The 18,474-nt window shown below is 39.3% G+C and overlaps 1 protein-coding gene across 9 annotated transcripts in view; it reads right to left on the reverse strand.

Annotated features, from left to right (window-relative positions):
• ush2a (Usher syndrome 2A (autosomal recessive, mild)) overlaps window positions 1-18,474 on the reverse strand; it is a 215,687-nt gene that overhangs the window by 147,859 nt on the left and 49,354 nt on the right. For all 9 annotated transcript variants that reach the window (XM_085174318.1, XM_085173628.1, XM_085172926.1 and 6 more), the window contains 12 exons: window positions 14,871-15,066; window positions 13,738-13,868; window positions 13,099-13,306; window positions 10,064-10,347; window positions 9,433-9,658; window positions 9,139-9,276; window positions 6,615-6,795; window positions 2,874-3,037; window positions 2,548-2,706; window positions 2,218-2,446; window positions 1,749-1,872; window positions 390-537 (listed from right to left, as the gene is read on the reverse strand). In XM_085174318.1, coding sequence (XP_085030444.1) covers window positions 390-537; window positions 1,749-1,872; window positions 2,218-2,446; window positions 2,548-2,706; window positions 2,874-3,037; window positions 6,615-6,795; window positions 9,139-9,276; window positions 9,433-9,658; window positions 10,064-10,347; window positions 13,099-13,306; window positions 13,738-13,868; window positions 14,871-15,066 — 2,188 coding nt within the window. The remainder of the gene's footprint in view (window positions 1-389; window positions 538-1,748; window positions 1,873-2,217; window positions 2,447-2,547; window positions 2,707-2,873; window positions 3,038-6,614; window positions 6,796-9,138; window positions 9,277-9,432; window positions 9,659-10,063; window positions 10,348-13,098; window positions 13,307-13,737; window positions 13,869-14,870; window positions 15,067-18,474) is intronic.

Genomic DNA, 18,474 nt, shown 5'->3' on the forward strand with positions numbered 1-18,474 from the left:
GTACAAAATGTGTGTCATTTATTCTACTGTATTATTAATTTTGAAACAGGCATTAACATTATAATGCAATTGTTATTTACTTAAAATAAACACAATGTATTCTTAATTGCAAAGCTATAAGCAATTTTTTTCTCTTGGCAGTGAGACCTTCTATGATGCATGGTATGTAGACAGTGATACTGCTGCAGAATGCTAAGGGTTACGTTGGGAGTGACCAGGATGGACAAGAGAAGATCACAGAGAAGAGTTATAGATAAAGTGAAAGAGTACAAGAAGAGAGTTGGTGTGACAGAAGAACAAGGAATAATGTGAAATGGATAAGAAGCAGAAAAGTAAGTATTACACATTAGATGAGATTACCATACGAGTGTGTATATTTGTGGTCATACCATTAGGCTCACTGGGGGGCTCCCAAGAAGCATGCAGAGTATGAGGTCCTATGGCAGTGATTCTAGGAGGGGGCTGGTTTTGTGGGGGGGCAGAGGCTGTCAGAAGAGACAGTGGTGGGCTAGAAGTGCACCCCCCAGAAGAACACGCCTGTTGAAAAGGTTAAACAGTTTTCCTTGTAATTTTTTAGTCCGTAAATAATTTAAATACGTAAATATAAATATTTTTAAAAAGTAGTTCAAGCTTACGTTCTATATTATTTTAAAGCTATAGCTACCATCAGCCACAACATTAAAAACACAGATGGGTGAACAACTGTGATGGCTCTGGGAAAGAGTATATTTAAATAGCAAGCCTTGTGTGGTGGTCCGTAAATGCAGTGTGTAGTAACTACCATGGTGCTCCAACTGATGAACCAGTGACTGTGTCACTGCCATAGAAGTCCCATTGATTCACGTGTGAAGTAAAGGCTGACATAAGTGGTTCAATCTCACAGAGGAACTGCACAAATGACAGAAACCCTTAATACTGGCTAAGACAGAATGGTGTCAGAACGCTGTCCCACCGAAAGCACCATTACAGGCATGTAAGTATCTTAAAAAAATAATGAAAATGGAAGAAGGTAGCAAAATCGGGGGCCAGTTTCACAACAATAACTGGTTTCTAAGGTTACACCTGTTTCTTGTTTAGTTTAATGCAGACTGCTTCACAAAAACTGATTAACCAGTGACACTCAACATAAAAAGGGAAAAAGGTGCTCATAATTGAGAGCAAAGAAATGTGAAGCAGATGTAGCAGATAGCTGCCCCTCCCTGAGCCTGGTTCGGCTGGAGGTCTCTTCCTGTCAAAAGGGAGGTTTTCCCTCCCACTATCGCCAAAGCGCTTGCTCATAGGGGGTAAAATGGGTTTTTCTCTGTTTTCTTTGTATTATTGTACGGTCTTTACATTACAATGTAAAGTGCCTTGAGACAACTGTTGTTGTGATTCGGCACTATTTAAATAAAACTGAATTGAATTGAAAAGTTTTCAAAGGTTTTGTAAAACCAATCCCTAATGACTGGGTTCTATGAATACCCCTTCTTGGAAATGTTGTTTTCTGATTGTTTTTTTACAGCAGGGTAATAAAATAGGACAGGACAAAGAGTTCAAGGAGTCTAATCATTGGGTGCCTCAACTCCAAAGTTACAGGACTGGTTGCCTGATACAATGGGACATATGGGATTGCATCACAGTTTAGACCTTTTTTGGAAACATGAGGAGGACCTACACCACATTAGTCAGGTGGTTGTAACATTGTCGCTGATTAATACATATCTTTGTACTCAGTTGTGGCATAAACAGTGGACATTTGTCATACCTACCTCTAGTATTACAGTATATTGGGTGAAGGGCTTTAAACCACTTGACACAGCTTCTGTAGATAAGCCTGTGTAGTGAATGGCAGGCTCTGCTTCACTGGATGACTCCATGGAGGATAACACAAACCTATGTGTGACAACAATGGTAATAAGTATTTCTTTTTGTCTGTATTTCTTCATTGCTCACAATCACTCAACATCTTTCAGTTAAAACTAGTGCTAGAACATCACAGAGGCCTATAGGATAAGATGCATACCACGTAAACTGTACGGTCACTGGTTCAAAATAAAGACAGTGATTTAAAGCTATGGAAGCAGGCTGCTGGTGCACATCACATCCCAGTTTCTCCTACCACATTTGTGACAGCTGAAAATGGTTTGTGCATTTAAAGACTCATATGTTTCTTTTCCATCCTAAGCGGTATGCCTCTAAGTCTTTAACCACACCTCCCTTTTTTCCCTTTTTACTTACCTCTCTACTGGGCCTGTATCATTTCGTGGTGTGCTCCAGTTAAAGCTAGCACTAGTTGGACCTGGTCTTCCCACAAGATTTAAATGGAGCTGGTCTGCTTCAGGTGGTGCACCTAAAGTTCGATATGAAGCTGATGCACTTCTTGTCGCACCAGCTACGTTAGCTGTTATAAGCCAGTAAGAGTAGTTGGTGAAGGGAGACAGACTAATGTCTTCAAAAGATTCAGGGCCTTAAAATGGAAAGAACAAAGGAATAGGTAGGAAATTAATTTAGGGAGGAGAAAGACCAAGGAATATTTATATGTGTGTGATACGCTGTGTCGATACATACTAAAAGGATAGCGACTTTGGACAGTATGCACTGACTGTCCATCCCTAATGAGTGTGTAGTTGAGTATGTGAGAGTTTGGGGAGTCCGGTGGATGCCAAGAAAGACGAATAGATGAGTAACTGAGTGCAACACCTACTGGTGCAGGCTGCTGGGAGGGTGCTGCCCAGAAAGAGACAAAAACAAGTATATAAATAAACACACAAAATACAAATTAAAACTTAGAAAAAGTACTATGTTAACTTTCACACTGATGTACTGAGGATTACTGGCTGATTACTGGCATGTTGGTGCTCTGATATGTGTGTTTATTAACACGTAAAACAGACCTTTAGTGCAGCCAAAGTGGTTCCCAGGATCGAAATGACTTGCCCCAAGTTGACATAAATCACATTTATCTCCAGTTACCAACAGCTTACATGCACAGATCCCTTTGTCCGGATGGCACGAACCATTGGTGCTCCCCACTGGATCACATGCACAAGGATGGCATCTGTTTATTAAAAAGAGAAGAAAAACAAAGAAATCTCACTTTCTTTTATTACTAAAAAGATACGGTTCACAGTAACATGCAAAGACAAAAAAAAAATCTATACACAACATAACACTGGCATAAAACCTCTTGATCATTAAAATGATTTTAAGTGACATAATAAAATTCACACTCTGTAGTTTGATAACACCACAGTAGGGAAAAAAAAGTAATTTTGTTAATACCATTGACTGGGTGTGTTTCTGTATTGGGGTGGGGTACAAAAGAAAGCAAAGTGCATTGTTAAATCTAGCTGCAAAAGTTTGCTCACAGACAACTGGGCATGTGTGAGAATGAAAGGTGGTGGATCTTTTCCCTAACACTGTGAGCGAGACTCTCACTGCCATCTTGCCCACCCACCACCCTATATAGTAGCTGTGAAGCTAACTTTGCCAAAAAAGCTGCATTTCTCCTCAAGTTGTTGAAGTGTGAGCGCTTGTGACTATATGTGCGTGTGTGTCTGGCGGTGCATGTGTCTGGGTCAGCAGTGTGGTGTTACCCTCACAGGGGATGGGAAGTGGGTGATCATCCGGCCAGCTACCTCACACCTTAGACTGTGCACGCACGCGCGCACACACACACACACACATACACACACACACACACACTTACAATAGTCTGCTTGCAGGAGGATTTTTGGCACACACACGTGCACAGCAGAGTAATACTGTACAAACCATGTTACTGTCACACACATACATTGGACATTGTTTTTTTTTATTCTACAGCATATTGTACTCATATGTTCTCAGTTGCTCTCCCTCTGTCGACCCCCCCCCCCCCCCAAAACTACACACACACGCACGCACGCACGCACGCACGCACGCACGCACACACACACACAAAACTACACCTTCTTTATTGCTGTGTGAAAAGCCACAGCTTCATAACGAGCCGCAAATTTGTCCTGTCAACTGGTGCTCCCACAAACACACACGGAGGCACAAATACACACACATACAAATGCCATAGTGACTCGACCTTCACTCCATTCCCAAGGAGAAAGAAAACACCAACATCACACGCAGTCTTTCTTTTTTCATCAGCCTTCAAAGTACTGGATGTGTGCGTTACTGAGAGAGAGGGGATTTAAGAGTACCGGCATATAACATATATCATTCAACCAGATTTTTAACACAGTAAGCTGTTTGTGTAAAAAATAAATAATAGAATAGCAAAAAGAAGTACAATTTATTTAATTTTTGAGAAAATGTTCCAGCAACATGCACAATGTCATTGAGACATTTGTTTACTTTTATGCAACTAGTCTCAAACATGAGACAGGTACATAGGCAGTACCAAAAAATTTTATGGTACCAAATATCTTCGCATCACCATGAGATTCTGCATTTACATATAGTACTTTGCAAAAACCTTGAGCTATACCTAATTTTTTAGTAATTTCTTTAAATGGCCAGATTTTTTTGACCATTTTAATTTTTTTCTAGTGCTCTTCAGCAATAGGTTTGCAAACTTTCTGGAGATTTTCTTCGGGATTGTTTCAGTAGAATGTTTTGCAGTTTGTTAAGCCACTAAATACTGACCTATGAATCAATAATAAGTTATAAGTTATATTTAACGTTATAATGCCAATTTCATTTTTTTTCCCACAGTTTTTCAAGGACCAATTTTCAGCAAAAAAGTTGTGCATACAGGTTACACGGCAAGTTCAGACCCTGGAAATTCTGAATTTCATGTTTTGTTTTGGGTTTTTTGCAACACCGTGTAACTGCCTTAAATCAGGAAAGAGGTACAACAGTGAGTGTCTGCAGCCATCTGTAAAACACAGTGGAAGCTCTGACATGCTGTGGAGCTACATTTCAGTCTGGTGTGTTGTGGATATTAATAAAGTGGATGGAATTACAAACACAAAAAAGTACGGTCAGATACTGAAACCACTGTCCAATAACATCTGGAAAGGGACTCCTCCATGCCTGCTTCATGCCCTGGGGGACAGGGCTATGGCTCTCTACATCCTCTTGCAGACCATTACATGGGGAAACCATTTGAATACGAGCGCGCTGATCCACACAGGTGTGCACACGGGTGTTCACTGTTCATAGACTTAAATTACACCTTTCTTGGCTGCTACTTCAAAGCACATTGTGCGCTGTCTGTCCTGCGTGCTGCACAACAACATTCAATATTTACTGCTGTTTACACTTAGCTAGATTAATGCGATGGTGTTGTTTAGTATGTTGCTTTGTTTTTTTTTTTTGCTTGTTTTCTATTCTTTCTCTCTCAACAGGTGATCCAGGAGATTTTTTTTTCCCTTTCTCACTGTCCCTCCCCCCTTCTGTTTTTCTTTTCCTTCCTCTTTCTTTCTCCCTTTCCTATCCCTCACTCATGTCTGTCCCGTCTGTAACAACTGAAAATAAAATAAAATAAATAATAAAAACAAAGGTCGATCAAATGGACCAATACGGCAATGCCATGATGATCCATTTGGCAAAATAAATCCATTGGGTATCCTTGTTGGTCTTCAGACAACAATTCTGACGGCTAAAGCACCAAATGGGACAGGAAAAAAAAAAAAAGAGAATGGAACAAAAGGTAGTGAACATCTGAACAAGAGTTTTGGATTGTTCTTTAAGAATCAAGGGGAACTATTTCTGAAGACTACTTCAAAAAAAAAAAAAAAAATCCAAGAAGTCTTGCTTAAGAGCATCCATATTTAAAAACTTAAATAAAAATACATGTGTTACTTGATATTTAGATTAATAAATCTTTATAGTGGAGAGACCAGCAGAGGATTAACGAGTAATAACTCATGACTTGGCTAGTCTTTTTTTTCTCTACAAGTGTGATACGAAAAAAAAACAAACAACCAGCAACCAAACAACACCAGTTTAAATGATAATTCTGGATTTTGTTCATTAATGCCATTTGCAAAATCTGTCTGAGCATCTCTGATTTTCTTTTTGCATCGCTGATATTACCCACTCAACTCACATCACCAACCCTGCTTTTCTCTCTTATGTTTTATTAGTCAAGTCTTTTCTTCCATGTGATTTTCTTTTCAAGTGTCCTTGTGAAGTAAACTCTATTACTGTTGCTTTTCCTCCCTCCATCGTCCGATCCCTCTCTACTGTGAGGAGATCTCAGCCACAGCCTGATCTCATCCTTTAATGTTTTAACACTGGAGAATACAGCAATCAGGCAAGGTCAGCTAACACACACACAAACACATACATACTGGATCACTAGTCAAACAGTTTGCGCACCATCTATCTGCTGTGACACCCTGTCGAGAGGAACGGATGTGCATGTGCGTACCACCATCACATGGAGGTTAAGTGTAAAGTAACATTTGTGTATAAGTGTTTGAGGTGTGTGTGTGTGTGTGCAAGACAGCCCGCAGGTAGAGACATGAGCGGTAAAGGTCAAAGCAGCTCTTAACTCATGTAAGTCATATGTCTGCCTAGCAATCTGTAAACTGTCTTCACAGACACTGCATCTGCTGTTGTGTGTGAATTTGTGCATGAGATGTGTGTGTTTATACAAGTGGTGCAATTAATAGAAACAAACTTATACTTACGTGCCCAGACCAGGGTTGAATCCAAAAAACATCTCACGACACTGGTCACAACGTCGGCCTCCCACTGAGGGATGGGCACACACACACTGTCCAGTCTGGCTTTCACAACTGCGATGCAAAGCTCCAATGGGGTGGCAGTCACATTCCAAACATGTATCCTGATCAGGAGAAAAGTAGTAGCCTGCGAAAAGATAAGTATAACATAAAGTAATGAGCATGCAATTAATTATACACTGCAGTCTTTTGATATGAGTCTGATGGCTCAAGGGTCATTTCCTTAATAAGAATAATAAACAAAACTGAGAATAAGAAACTTCATTTATCCTAAAAGTTTCTTGAGACTTACAGCAGTCAAGATATAACTCATTGATACAACAGCTAAAAGACCAAAATAGATAAAGGTAAAAAATTATACTAAAAAAGGAAACGTATTTAAACACAACAAAGTGGAACAAAGCGTGACATACATGCAGTGGACCAGTGTGTCTATCACACGCTTTTCTGTGATATCTGCGCAGGCTTACCTGTTGTTCCTAGAATATTTAAAAGGCAGAGCCTTAAGTTTTCAGGCCCCTCTTCTATGGAACCAGCTTCCAGTTCTCTCTACTTTTAAGATCAGGCTTAAAACTTTCATTTTTGTTAAAGCATATAGTTAGAGCTGGATCGGATGACCCTGAATCCTCCCTTAGTTATGTTGCAATAGGTGTAGGCTGCTGGGGGATTCCCATGATTCACTGAGTATTTCTTCTTCAGTCACCTTTCTCACTCACTATGTGTTAATAGACCTCTCTGCATTGAATCATACTTGTTATTCATCTCTGGCTCCACAGCATGCCTTTTATCCTGTTTTCCTTCTCTCTTCCCAACCTGTCGTTGCAGATGGCCGCCCCTCCCTGAGCCTGGTTCTGCCGGAGGTTTCCTCCTGTTAAAAGGGAGTTTTTCCTTCCCACAGTTCCCAAAGTGCTTGCTCATAAGGCGTCATATGATTGTTGGTTTTTTTTCAGTATGTATTATTGTAGGGTCTACCTTACAATATAAAGCACCTTGAGGTGACTGTTGTTGTGATTTTTGTGCTGTATAAATAAAATTGAATTGAATTGAATATTGGGTTGAAATATGATACAATGTAGAGGTTAAATCTAAAATTAATGCAGTTATTGTGGTATGAGATGGCAAAGATTTTCTGGATTTGTCCTTGTGGCGGTGTAGTTGAACACACCCTGTTGATATTATTTTTCAAACATTTCATATTCCTCATGATGATTGCCTTAACAGCTCCTGTGCTGGAACCCCAGTAGGTCCCTAGGCGGTATAACAGTCCATGGAATCAGCTATTGATCAGCTATTCAGCTATTGCTGCCACAAATGTAATGTAAACAGAAATTTAATAAATATTTAGCTTCTTTATTCTTTGCTTAATTTTCTTTTTACTGTTTTGAAAATCCACATGATAATGCTTGCTGTTTTGTAAAACATCATCAACATTTGTCATTCTAAGACCAGGATCTGCTATTGGAAGATTTAACATCAAGCATTCATGTCATATTGCATCGAAAATAATTAATCCAAACCTTCATCGCCTTTTATTTGTTTCCCAAAAGTTTTTTGATAGAGAGATGCTCCGGTGAGAAACAGAAACAGACAATGGTAGAAAACCTGTAAGAGCACAATTGTCTGTTGCATATGCCAAACAATGTCAACTGTGATTCATTTTTTTCAGAACTACACTAATGACATCAAAATTTCATCGATTTTGAGCACAACTGCTATCATTTTGAAATAACCACTTGATGCCACTGCTAATAACTAAACTGAGCCACCGTTTGTCATTTATTTGTAATAATATTTAACACAAAACCAATAACTGTGTCTGAGGTTGCATTAAGCACTAAGGTTCCAAATCACAAATCAATTCAATTTATTTTTCTCAAGGCCGGCCAGATGATAAACAAATCAGATATTCTATTTAGCCACTTGGGCAAGAAATACTGAATGGCTGCCATGAGTTGGCAGTTAAGGAAATTAAAACAGTCAGCTTGCAGGAATGGAAGTGGAAATGCATTGAAATATCAGCATGATCAGACATTATAGCACAATTATACATCTGTTTCCTTATACCCACAAAGAATGTGACAGCTTCTATCTTTATGTCTACTTTATTATTTATTTATTCATTATTTTTACACATTTTAATCAACACATCAATTCCCAACTTGTCATTGTAAACTTAATAATGATATGAAGGCTCTTCTTCTTCACTGACACTATACGTAAACTGCAACCTCTTGTCCTGCAACACTAACCCAAACAGGTGCACAACTGAAGGATGCTTTTTCCTTCCTTTTATTCGCTGTGATGCTTATGGTTGATTCCTGGCAGAGAGTGGCTGAAAAACGCAAAAGCTTTAGACCGGAAACACCCGCTCCCCTTTTTCAAAATTCAGAGTCATTTTATTGGTGAACTTTTTGCTACAGTTATTTGTGAAAGTTTCTTATCATTTTTTCATCCTTTCTTTTGAACTCACCAGGTCGGCAGCTACTGCAGTCTTTTCCATAGCGTGTTGGGATACAAACACATTGACCTGTGGCACTGTCGCAGACTGACCCGCTGACTGTTCCTTTAGGGTGACACATACAGGGTACACAGCCGTGGGACAAGCCCTCTAATAGGACACAAAACAACATCAATAGGGCTGAATAAATTTGCACTTTTTAAATAATTTGTTAACAATTTTGTTTCATTTGAGTGTTTTATTATTGAGTGAAAAATAAATGTGTAACTAATCATGGATTTAAGTTGCAGTTTGGGGTTCTCTTACTCTCAACATCTAAAGTCTGGTTATAGTAGTTGTGAGCACAGTTGGTGCACTGCACTCCCTCTACTCCCTCCTTGCATGGGCACTGTCCGGTCTGCATATCACACACACCCCCTGAAACCGTTCCACTGATGTCACACACACACGGCAGACAGCCCAGAGAGTTTCGCTGCTCCAGGGTGTGAAAATCATGACGGCAAGAATCACAGCGACGGCCTTCTACATGTTCCTGAAGAAAGAAAGATGGAACAAATGTGGAAAGAAAAGATTTCATATTAAACTTGTAACTTAAAGTATCAGGATTGGACAAAAAATTTGCCAGGAGCCAAGGATTAAACCGGTCTGTCTGACTACACACACACACACGCTCATGTACGCACACGCACACACACACACACACACACACACACACACACACTATAGCAATAATGCATTATTTTCCTTTTTGTGCTTCTATCATTTAATCTATATCAGTATTATATTAATAATCAGAAGATAAAAGCAGAACATTTTACAACAGAAAATACAGAAGTCATAATTTCCTGAATTTTAACTCCAATTTGTGCTTTATGATTACATAACATAATTTTTATGGAAGTCAGTGTCTAAAACATTGTAAAAATGTCATACATGCCTTACACACACACTGCCCTGTGTAAGGATCACAGTCTGTCCCGGGTACTGTCCCCTCCTGTGAGCAGTCGCAGGGGGCACAGGATCCTTCCAGCCTCAAACCAAACAGGCCTCTACCGCATGAGTCACATCGCAGGCCACCGACTCCAGGTTTGCACTCACACTGGCCCCCCTCAGGTTCACAGAATGGACTGAGGGAACCCAGAGGGTCACAGTCACATGGCATGCAGCCGTCTGGGTGGGAAAGGTTCCAATAACCAAACTCACAGCGGTCACATGAAAGGCCTGCGATGAAAACACGAGTGAGAAAGGGAGATAAAGAAAGAAAAATGGGAAACAAGAAAAAGAAATTGATGATCGCTTGTTCACCAACTAGCAGTTAGCACTCCTCTGTTTGCAGACCTTTGTATGAGCGAGTAAGTGTATGTGTCTGTCTAAGCGAGAGAGAGCAAGAGAAATGGTGGGTGAGTGTATAAAACTGCCATCATTAGGGCCAGGCCCTCTACATATGATGGATCACTTACCTAAGGCCAAACACTTAATTTTACTGAGCAGAAAATAAATAAATTAAGCAACTACAAGAAAAGAATGAAGGGGGGGAAAATAGGAAATGGAAGGATGGAAAAATGACCAGATTGATATGAAAAATAATTTTAAAAATATGATCTTTTGTAAAAAAGGAAAAGTTGAGTTATCTTTAAAGGCCAAAAAGAGCTATAGAGTAACATATGCAAAATTAACATTTCAGTTTAGTTATTAGTCTTAATTAACTTTCAACTTATTAGGTCAGCATTTCATTACGCCATTATTAAATATTACTCCTTTCACTCTTTTGCAGTTTATTACTGCATATAATAATTACAAATATTAGTAAACACAAAGTCCATACATTTGCATGTTTTTATAGAAAAAACAATCTTAGGCTATACGACTAGTTAAACTATGCAGTGTGTGCATGCAGGGCTTATTTGAATACGCCATACGTATTCCATGACAGGCAATCTGTCCCTAAATGGATGCTCGGGGGCAAAGCAGTCACCATAGCAGTTTATAAGGGAGCGGGTGTTCATATGTGGGTGGGTATGAAAGTGTGTGCGCACACACACATCAATAATAACATACCTGTACATCTGTGTTAATGTGTGTGCGTGTGTGGGGCCTATTCTGTGTGGGGTAGACACTTGGCATTTCCCCTGGTCTGCCCATTTTAATGATTTTATAGATATGAATATATCTCTCTCCATATATCATATTTTACAGTAGTAAAATGAAGATATGTGTCAGTGTGTATAGAGTGCAAATGTCCAACTGAGTGTATTAGCGGTAAATATGCAGGCTGGCAGACTGATGGTTACAAACCTAACAATGATTTGATATATTGTACTCAAGGTAGATTTTCCCCCAAAAATGATATCATTTATAACGAATCATACACTTACAACAAAAACATCACTTACAAAGTGTTCTCTTTTAGAGCAGTGACCTGACCAACTCACCATTTACGAATCATATTTTTGCAATTAGACTTTTGATAAACAAACAGAAAAAAGGGGGGAAAAAGAGATCAATAAAAGGGACCGAAAAGTGAGAACATTAGAGAACAGCCTGTGTTAGAAGATATTAGATCAGAACAGAAAGGATGTAATTTTGTTCTGAGGTGTCCACGTGTGCATATGTGTGTGTGTGTTGTTCGGGACATGGCCAGCCCTTTTATCAGTAGCCAGCTGGTTAACAGGCTCATGCATCACCATTTCAAACACTATTATGTACACACTGCACTCTGGCACCTTGTTATGAGTGTGCATGTGTGTATCTGAGTCTCCGTGCACACATTTCAATTCCGTCCTTCTGAAGCTTGCCTGCCATTGCTCTACTCAAAGTATCAGCTTGGCGATAATAAATTGCCATAATCAAATCTCATTTCTGAAAAATACCTGTGGGAGCAACCAAACAAACAAGGACAGAAAAAAAACCTAAATGGGTCTTGTAAGAAGGAGTGTGAAAAATACAAGGGGCTGCAGCAGTTTGTTTTAATCAACTTGGCATTGAATTAGAGATTTAAATACCAGCTTAGTCCTTGATGGGTTGCGTGTGTACACACACACACACACACACACACACACACACACACACACACACACACACACACACACACAAAGAAACCCTTACAATTTACAATACATAGCTAAGCAAAGACAAAAGTGCATGAACACATTTATCCATTTTTTTTAAACATACACATAAACACAAACAAACACACACTTGTACACATGCCCGCACTCACACACACAATGTGGACCCTTGATAGCAAGGCTTAGCAATAACCACGATGCGTTGAGTTGAGGAGCGTTGGCCGGTTTTGCATTTCATATGAGCCTGGTCTTCAAAGACACACAGGGGAGAGAGTGAAACCATTTATCACAAAGAGAACCACGACGGCTGGAAGCACCGCCAGCAGAAAAGCCTGTTTATTTTGGCTGCCACAACAGTTTGGGATATGAGTGTCGTGTGTGTGTGTGTGTGTTCATCAGTGTGCATGTTTTTCATCTGGACCCAGTATCCCCACTTTTTTTGCTTTTGCGTACACCTCAATGAGCACTCCTATGTATGCTGCTACTGGACAATTAAATAACCATTGTAATAAAAAAAACCCTCAAAAAGTTATTAACAAAGTTATTAAGGAGATTTTGTGAAAAAAAAAGTAAACCACAGATTTTTTTTTTTAGCCGATGTGATTTGCTGTTGTGTTAACATACCAAGGTCAAACGATAGCTGATCTTACCCTTTTCAGCATTCAACTTCAATGCTTGACTTTCAGGAAAAGGATCTAGGAATCTAGGAAGATGCCTAAAAAACTCATGTTTTACACCTACATATAAAGAGTGCTGTTGAAAGAAGCAGCTCCAACAGTCTCCTTTGACAGATGCACACACAAACAACTTTAAACGCAAGATTGTGATTTCTTTCAAAAACTAGACCTTCACCATTTACACCTGTAAAAACTAAGCTTTCTTCAGTGGTTTGAGATCTTTTTACCTGTGACATGGGGTTTACAATGGCACTGTCCTGTGTAACGGTTGCAGCTGGAAACTGCCCCTGCAGAGGTTCTCATGACACCCATGCCATTGCAGTTACAGGAACTGCAACCATTTGGATTTGATGCTGTGAGACCAAACCAACCAGGCAAACAGTCTGCACACTGATGGCCTGTTACTGCAGCTTTACAGTGACACTGACCTCCTATCTGAAAGTGACAAACGGAGAAAGAGGGAAAGATTTTAATCATAGATTAACGTGGTAAAGCGGTATTTTACTTTCTTCTTCTTTTCTAATTTTTCTAATAAAAATGTGAATATAAAATAATAAAATGTAAATATTCTGAGATTATAAACGTGAAAGTTACGCATTTCTAAACAGAGTCAAAGAACCATATCACTTCACTTTGCACAGACGGATCAAGGTTGAAGTGAATTTGTCCATTGCGTTGTATTTGCTGATGCTTAAAAGGTATCACCAAATCAGCATGCTATTTCCTTAACAGCAATCGTAATAGGTGTTGCAATGTTTATTGTAAAATTATTACTTCAAAGAGTGTAATTTATTTACAATAGCCTTAATATGCACATCCTGTATTGATTATTAAGATCGTTCTATATTGAATGTAATGGTGTCTACCTGCACACAGTCCATTCTGCCGTTGACTGTTCCAGCAGTGTAACAGTCACAAGGCTGGCACACATCAACTGAAGTGGGATCACCGTCCTCGAGCCTGAAAAACCCACTTATACACTGCTCACAGTTCTTACCTGATAGGAAACATGGAGTGGAAAAGTCAATAGATAGAAATCACACAGAAAATGCTGAAAATGTCCGGTTTAGCCATAATTGTTTAAATGGTAAGGTGCTTTTCAGCCTGATGAAAAAATATAACTACTGCATGACTGAATTTACACATAGGAGGGATTTGAGGCTATAAGACTGAACCAAAAGGGATAAGAATGATTAAATTTACCAGTGTCTTTACGTTTATTAGTATCTATAAGGACAAAAACAAAGTGGAATTTAAGACAGCCCATGCAAATTAGTAAAATGCATCGACATGAAGAAAACACAGTAAAATTACCTCAGTAAACAAATTCCAGATGACTTCTCAGTATTAATCAATAGTTTTAGGTATTGAATACAACATTAATTTCCTTTTATTTATTATTGATTTATTTTTCAAGAGAATAAAGCAGAGTATGCATTAGGTTATCACTGGAGTCATCTGATTATACAACTCTAATGTAACAAAAGACACGAGAGTTAGATTGTTTTACTGTTACAACAAATTGTCGGTTACTCATTTACACTCGCCTTAGCTCTGCTCAGATTAGGCTATGTAATTAAGCAACATCAACATAATGCAGTTGAAGGGTGTTTCTACAATCTTTTCCTCACTTTTTAAATCTACTATGGGCATGGGAAAGTCATTTTCCCAAGGGGCCACATTAGAAACTGGGACTCGTGGAGGACCACACTAATAATCTTATAAAGAGATGTAAAGAGATAAATATTGAGAAGAACTGAGTTCAACTTATTGGAGTGGCCCTTCACTCGTAGTGTCTTATCTCGTCTTTGGTAAAATTAACTGGGTTTTCAATATCTGCATTTGTAAATGTTTTATTGATTCGTTTATATTGGAGAGAAGACAGGAAAGCTGTGAGAAAGACCTGTGGAAGACATGCACTAAACAGCATTGGGGTGGATTCAAACCTAGGCCTCTGCATTAGCCATATAGCATACAATTTGCCTTGCTAAATCTGTACCAGTGGTGTTGTGCATGCAGTTGTCGCAGACACCTCCTCCTCCTCGATAATGCTCATCTGGATGGTCATCAGCTAAGACATCATAATGACAGGAGAGGGCGTGGCCGTGACACTGACAAGGTCGGCAGTTCATAGGTTGGAGCTGATCACCTGACCTGAATGGCTTGTCATTGTAGAGTGGTGCACAGCTTTCGCACTGTGAAAAACAATTGCATTGCGTAAATATATATGGATGTACATTTTTTATTTGTGTACGGTGACATACTTTAAACTGTACATATAAGTAATATAATACATTTAATATCATACCCATGTTAAAAAATAATTTATTAACAGAAACTTGAAACTTACACAGCTGTCATAGCGTGAAAATACATATTCACTTAAAAAGACTAAAACAAACTAAAACAAAACAAAACTGTACAGAAAAATCATCCCAGAAAAAGTGAAATGTTTGCTTTTGTAAAACAAAGAGTGATATCAGGATGGTAAAAACTGGAGAAAATAAATGAGCAAGTGGAGAAGATGTAAAAAATTGTAAAATCGAAGGCCCACTGAAATTTTTAATCTAACGAGAGAAGAATAATACACATAATGGCACATAATACTGATGTATTCTCTGCTATATTAGAAATAAAAACATTACATCCAACCACACACAACACACACACACACACACGCACACACACACACACACACGCAGAGAGCATAGGGAAATCACTGCTACTAATGAGGAATGACTTGTAACTGCCAGCGCTCTCTCAGAGTCCCACTTTCATGTCAAAATAAACATACCAAGGTGTGTGTGGTTGTATGTGTGTGTGTGATAAAAAATGCATTTTTTTGTAGCAGAGTGCAGCAGAGGCAAGAAGCAGCAAGTACAAGCCCTTTGATTTTGTTCAGCAGTCAGTACAAATTATAGTGGACAAGGGGGGCTTCAAATGGTGGGATTAAAAATGTATTAAAAAACACAGGAGTTCCTCCCATGTGTGACACATGCAGACCTGCACTGGGCCTATTATGTATGACACACAGAGGAGGAGGGAAGCCAGGGGAAGCGAGAGGGAGGGGGAGAGAGTAGATCAAAATGGGGAAAGAGGTTCCTATTTCGTGCTGCATGTGAGAGAACGGAGTAAAAGTAAAAAGCAACCGAAAAACTGATAGAAACAGAAGAGGAAGCAAAGCCCAGAAATAATCCATAAGCAGGGGACAATGTGGGGCACAAAAGGAGACAAACAACAAGAAGCAATGGATACATGAATAAAATTAATGCCAGCATAATTACAACATGCACGAGGTCCGCACAAGGATCCACTTATCAAAAAAGTGCTTTGTAGTACTGCAGTGGTCTGCACCCTTGCAGTTTGGTATTTTTATATTTAGTCATTAAAATTTTAGATTACATCTAACAATTAAAACAAATAAATGTTTGCAGTCAGCATCAAGAGGACTGCTGACTGCTTGACTGGCTGATTATTAGCACAACTTAGTGAAACAGCAAGAAAATTCTCTTGAAATGCGATGTATGCATTCAAGCATCAACACAGAAACAACAAGAGACAAAAAGAAACAAGTCTACAAAGACACATACACAGACACAACTACACACAGGCAGGGGCACGTCTTGGGACACATAATTCCACAGGAGCACTGGACTGTTTGCATGTTCCTGTTTGTTCTGTCACTCTGCCTGCTCATCTGTCTGCCATGCTGTTTGGCCTGAGGTCTATCTGATGTCTTACCTACAATAAGTTCCCTCCTGTACGTTTGTCCATGCTTTTTTCTCTTTCTGCCCATCTGTCTGTGCTTTTCTGCCGGTTTATCAGCATCTCTATGCCCCAAACCGTTTCACATATCAAAGGTACTTTTCTTTCTGCACTCCAAATAGAAAAACCTCACTACATCCCACTCTTCGTCTTATCCACTGGGGATGAGTCCAAGAGCGGGAGTTTTCCACTCTTCTGTCACTCTTTCATTCCTCTTTTTGCCTCCTCTACCTCTGTGTCTCCTCTATCTTCCCACACTTCCTTCCTTCATTTCCCCTCTATCTGAAAAACAAATCACTCTGTACATCTCTCCCTGCTTCCCACCTCTCCGATTCCTCACTCCCTTCCCCCTGTCTCTACTGTCCCCCAACTGCTTGTTCTCATAGCCACACTGAGTATGTGAGCAGGAAATATTACCATACCAAATGAAAGGGGGAGTTTTTTTTCCTTTCTTCTCTTTTCTTTTCATTCAACATTGCGTTACCTTCTCTCTCTCCCTGCCTGCTAATTAGTTGAGGGACTGGTGTTTGGCAGTTAAAAGAAGAGCGCAAACGCTCATTCTCTTCCTCATACAAAAGGTTTTGATGGCGCTCCATCATCTGCACACAGTACTCACAGCAAAAAATAAATAAAAAATAAAAAATAAAAAAAAAGAACAGCACATAAGTAAAACTGAGTTTAAGTTCCTTTAATTCTATTTGCTTTAACCTTCTGCACATAGTCGCTGCACTGTGAACCCAAAACAACAGAAAAAAGTTATTTACTAAGCTAATTTTTGAGTTTGGCATTTCTGTCAGTGACTCTTTAATGTCATTGTTTTTCTTTTTCAATAGTTTCATGAACATTTATTCTTAATGCAAAAAGAAAAAAACAGAGTTAAGCTAAGGGGTGCATGTGTGTGAGTATGAATGAATGTGTGTGTTTTGGACTGTGAAGCCAAGGAGAGGATAACATCTTATTTTCACTCTTGAATGTTTGGACAAAACCTGCTGAGTGAGGAGACTACTCTAATGGATGTGTGGACATTTAGATGGCCTGTCATATGCAACTGTGTATGTTTGTGTATGTATGTGTGTGTGTGTGTGTGTGTGTGTAGGCAAGTGTGTGTCTATATGTGTATGTGTAAAGCTGCTGGGACAACTCATCTTATCCTAAATGCCATGACCAATTTCACGCTCTCACTGGAAAGGTCGTGGCACTGGCTTGTGTATGTGTGAGCAAATATGTGTGTACATATCCACGTTGTGTGTATCTAAAGTTAACCCAGTTAACCCCTGTGCAGGTGAAAATCTGCTGCTGAGGCACACTTGAGCCACAGAGATCCTGGACAATGCCACTTAATGTCACTAGCCATCAATATCTCTCAGACACATGGATAGAAACAGAAAAACATGTTCAATTCAGAGGGCACATATTATATATAAATACAAAACAATTTTACAGTTTCCAGGATGGCAACTTCTATTCTAATCACAGTTTTCCTACTACAAAAATTATGTTTGAGCATATCCTGCAACAGAACAATCTAGGTTGGAGGTTGATGATTGATTTCATAATAATTTCATCACATCTACAGCTGTATGGCTTGAGAAGAGAGAGGAGCGCTGAGCTGTTAACCGATCACCACATAGGGATACATACAGTAGTTGGACCAGTGGCAGTGCAAGATGTCAATTGGCTTGGTATAGACAAATACATTAAAGAGCATCTGGCAAAAAGCCTGATCCAAGACATCTTCAACATCCATCCAAAAAAAAAGCAGAATTTCAACATCACACTGAGGGATGTTTTGGGGCTGTTCTAGTTGATGTGCCACTGCAACATTTTGTGGAAGTTTG

Source organism: Neolamprologus multifasciatus, chromosome 1 (assembly GCF_963576455.1).
Source record: "Neolamprologus multifasciatus chromosome 1, fNeoMul1.2, whole genome shotgun sequence".
Lineage (NCBI taxonomy): Eukaryota > Metazoa > Chordata > Actinopteri > Cichliformes > Cichlidae > Neolamprologus > Neolamprologus multifasciatus.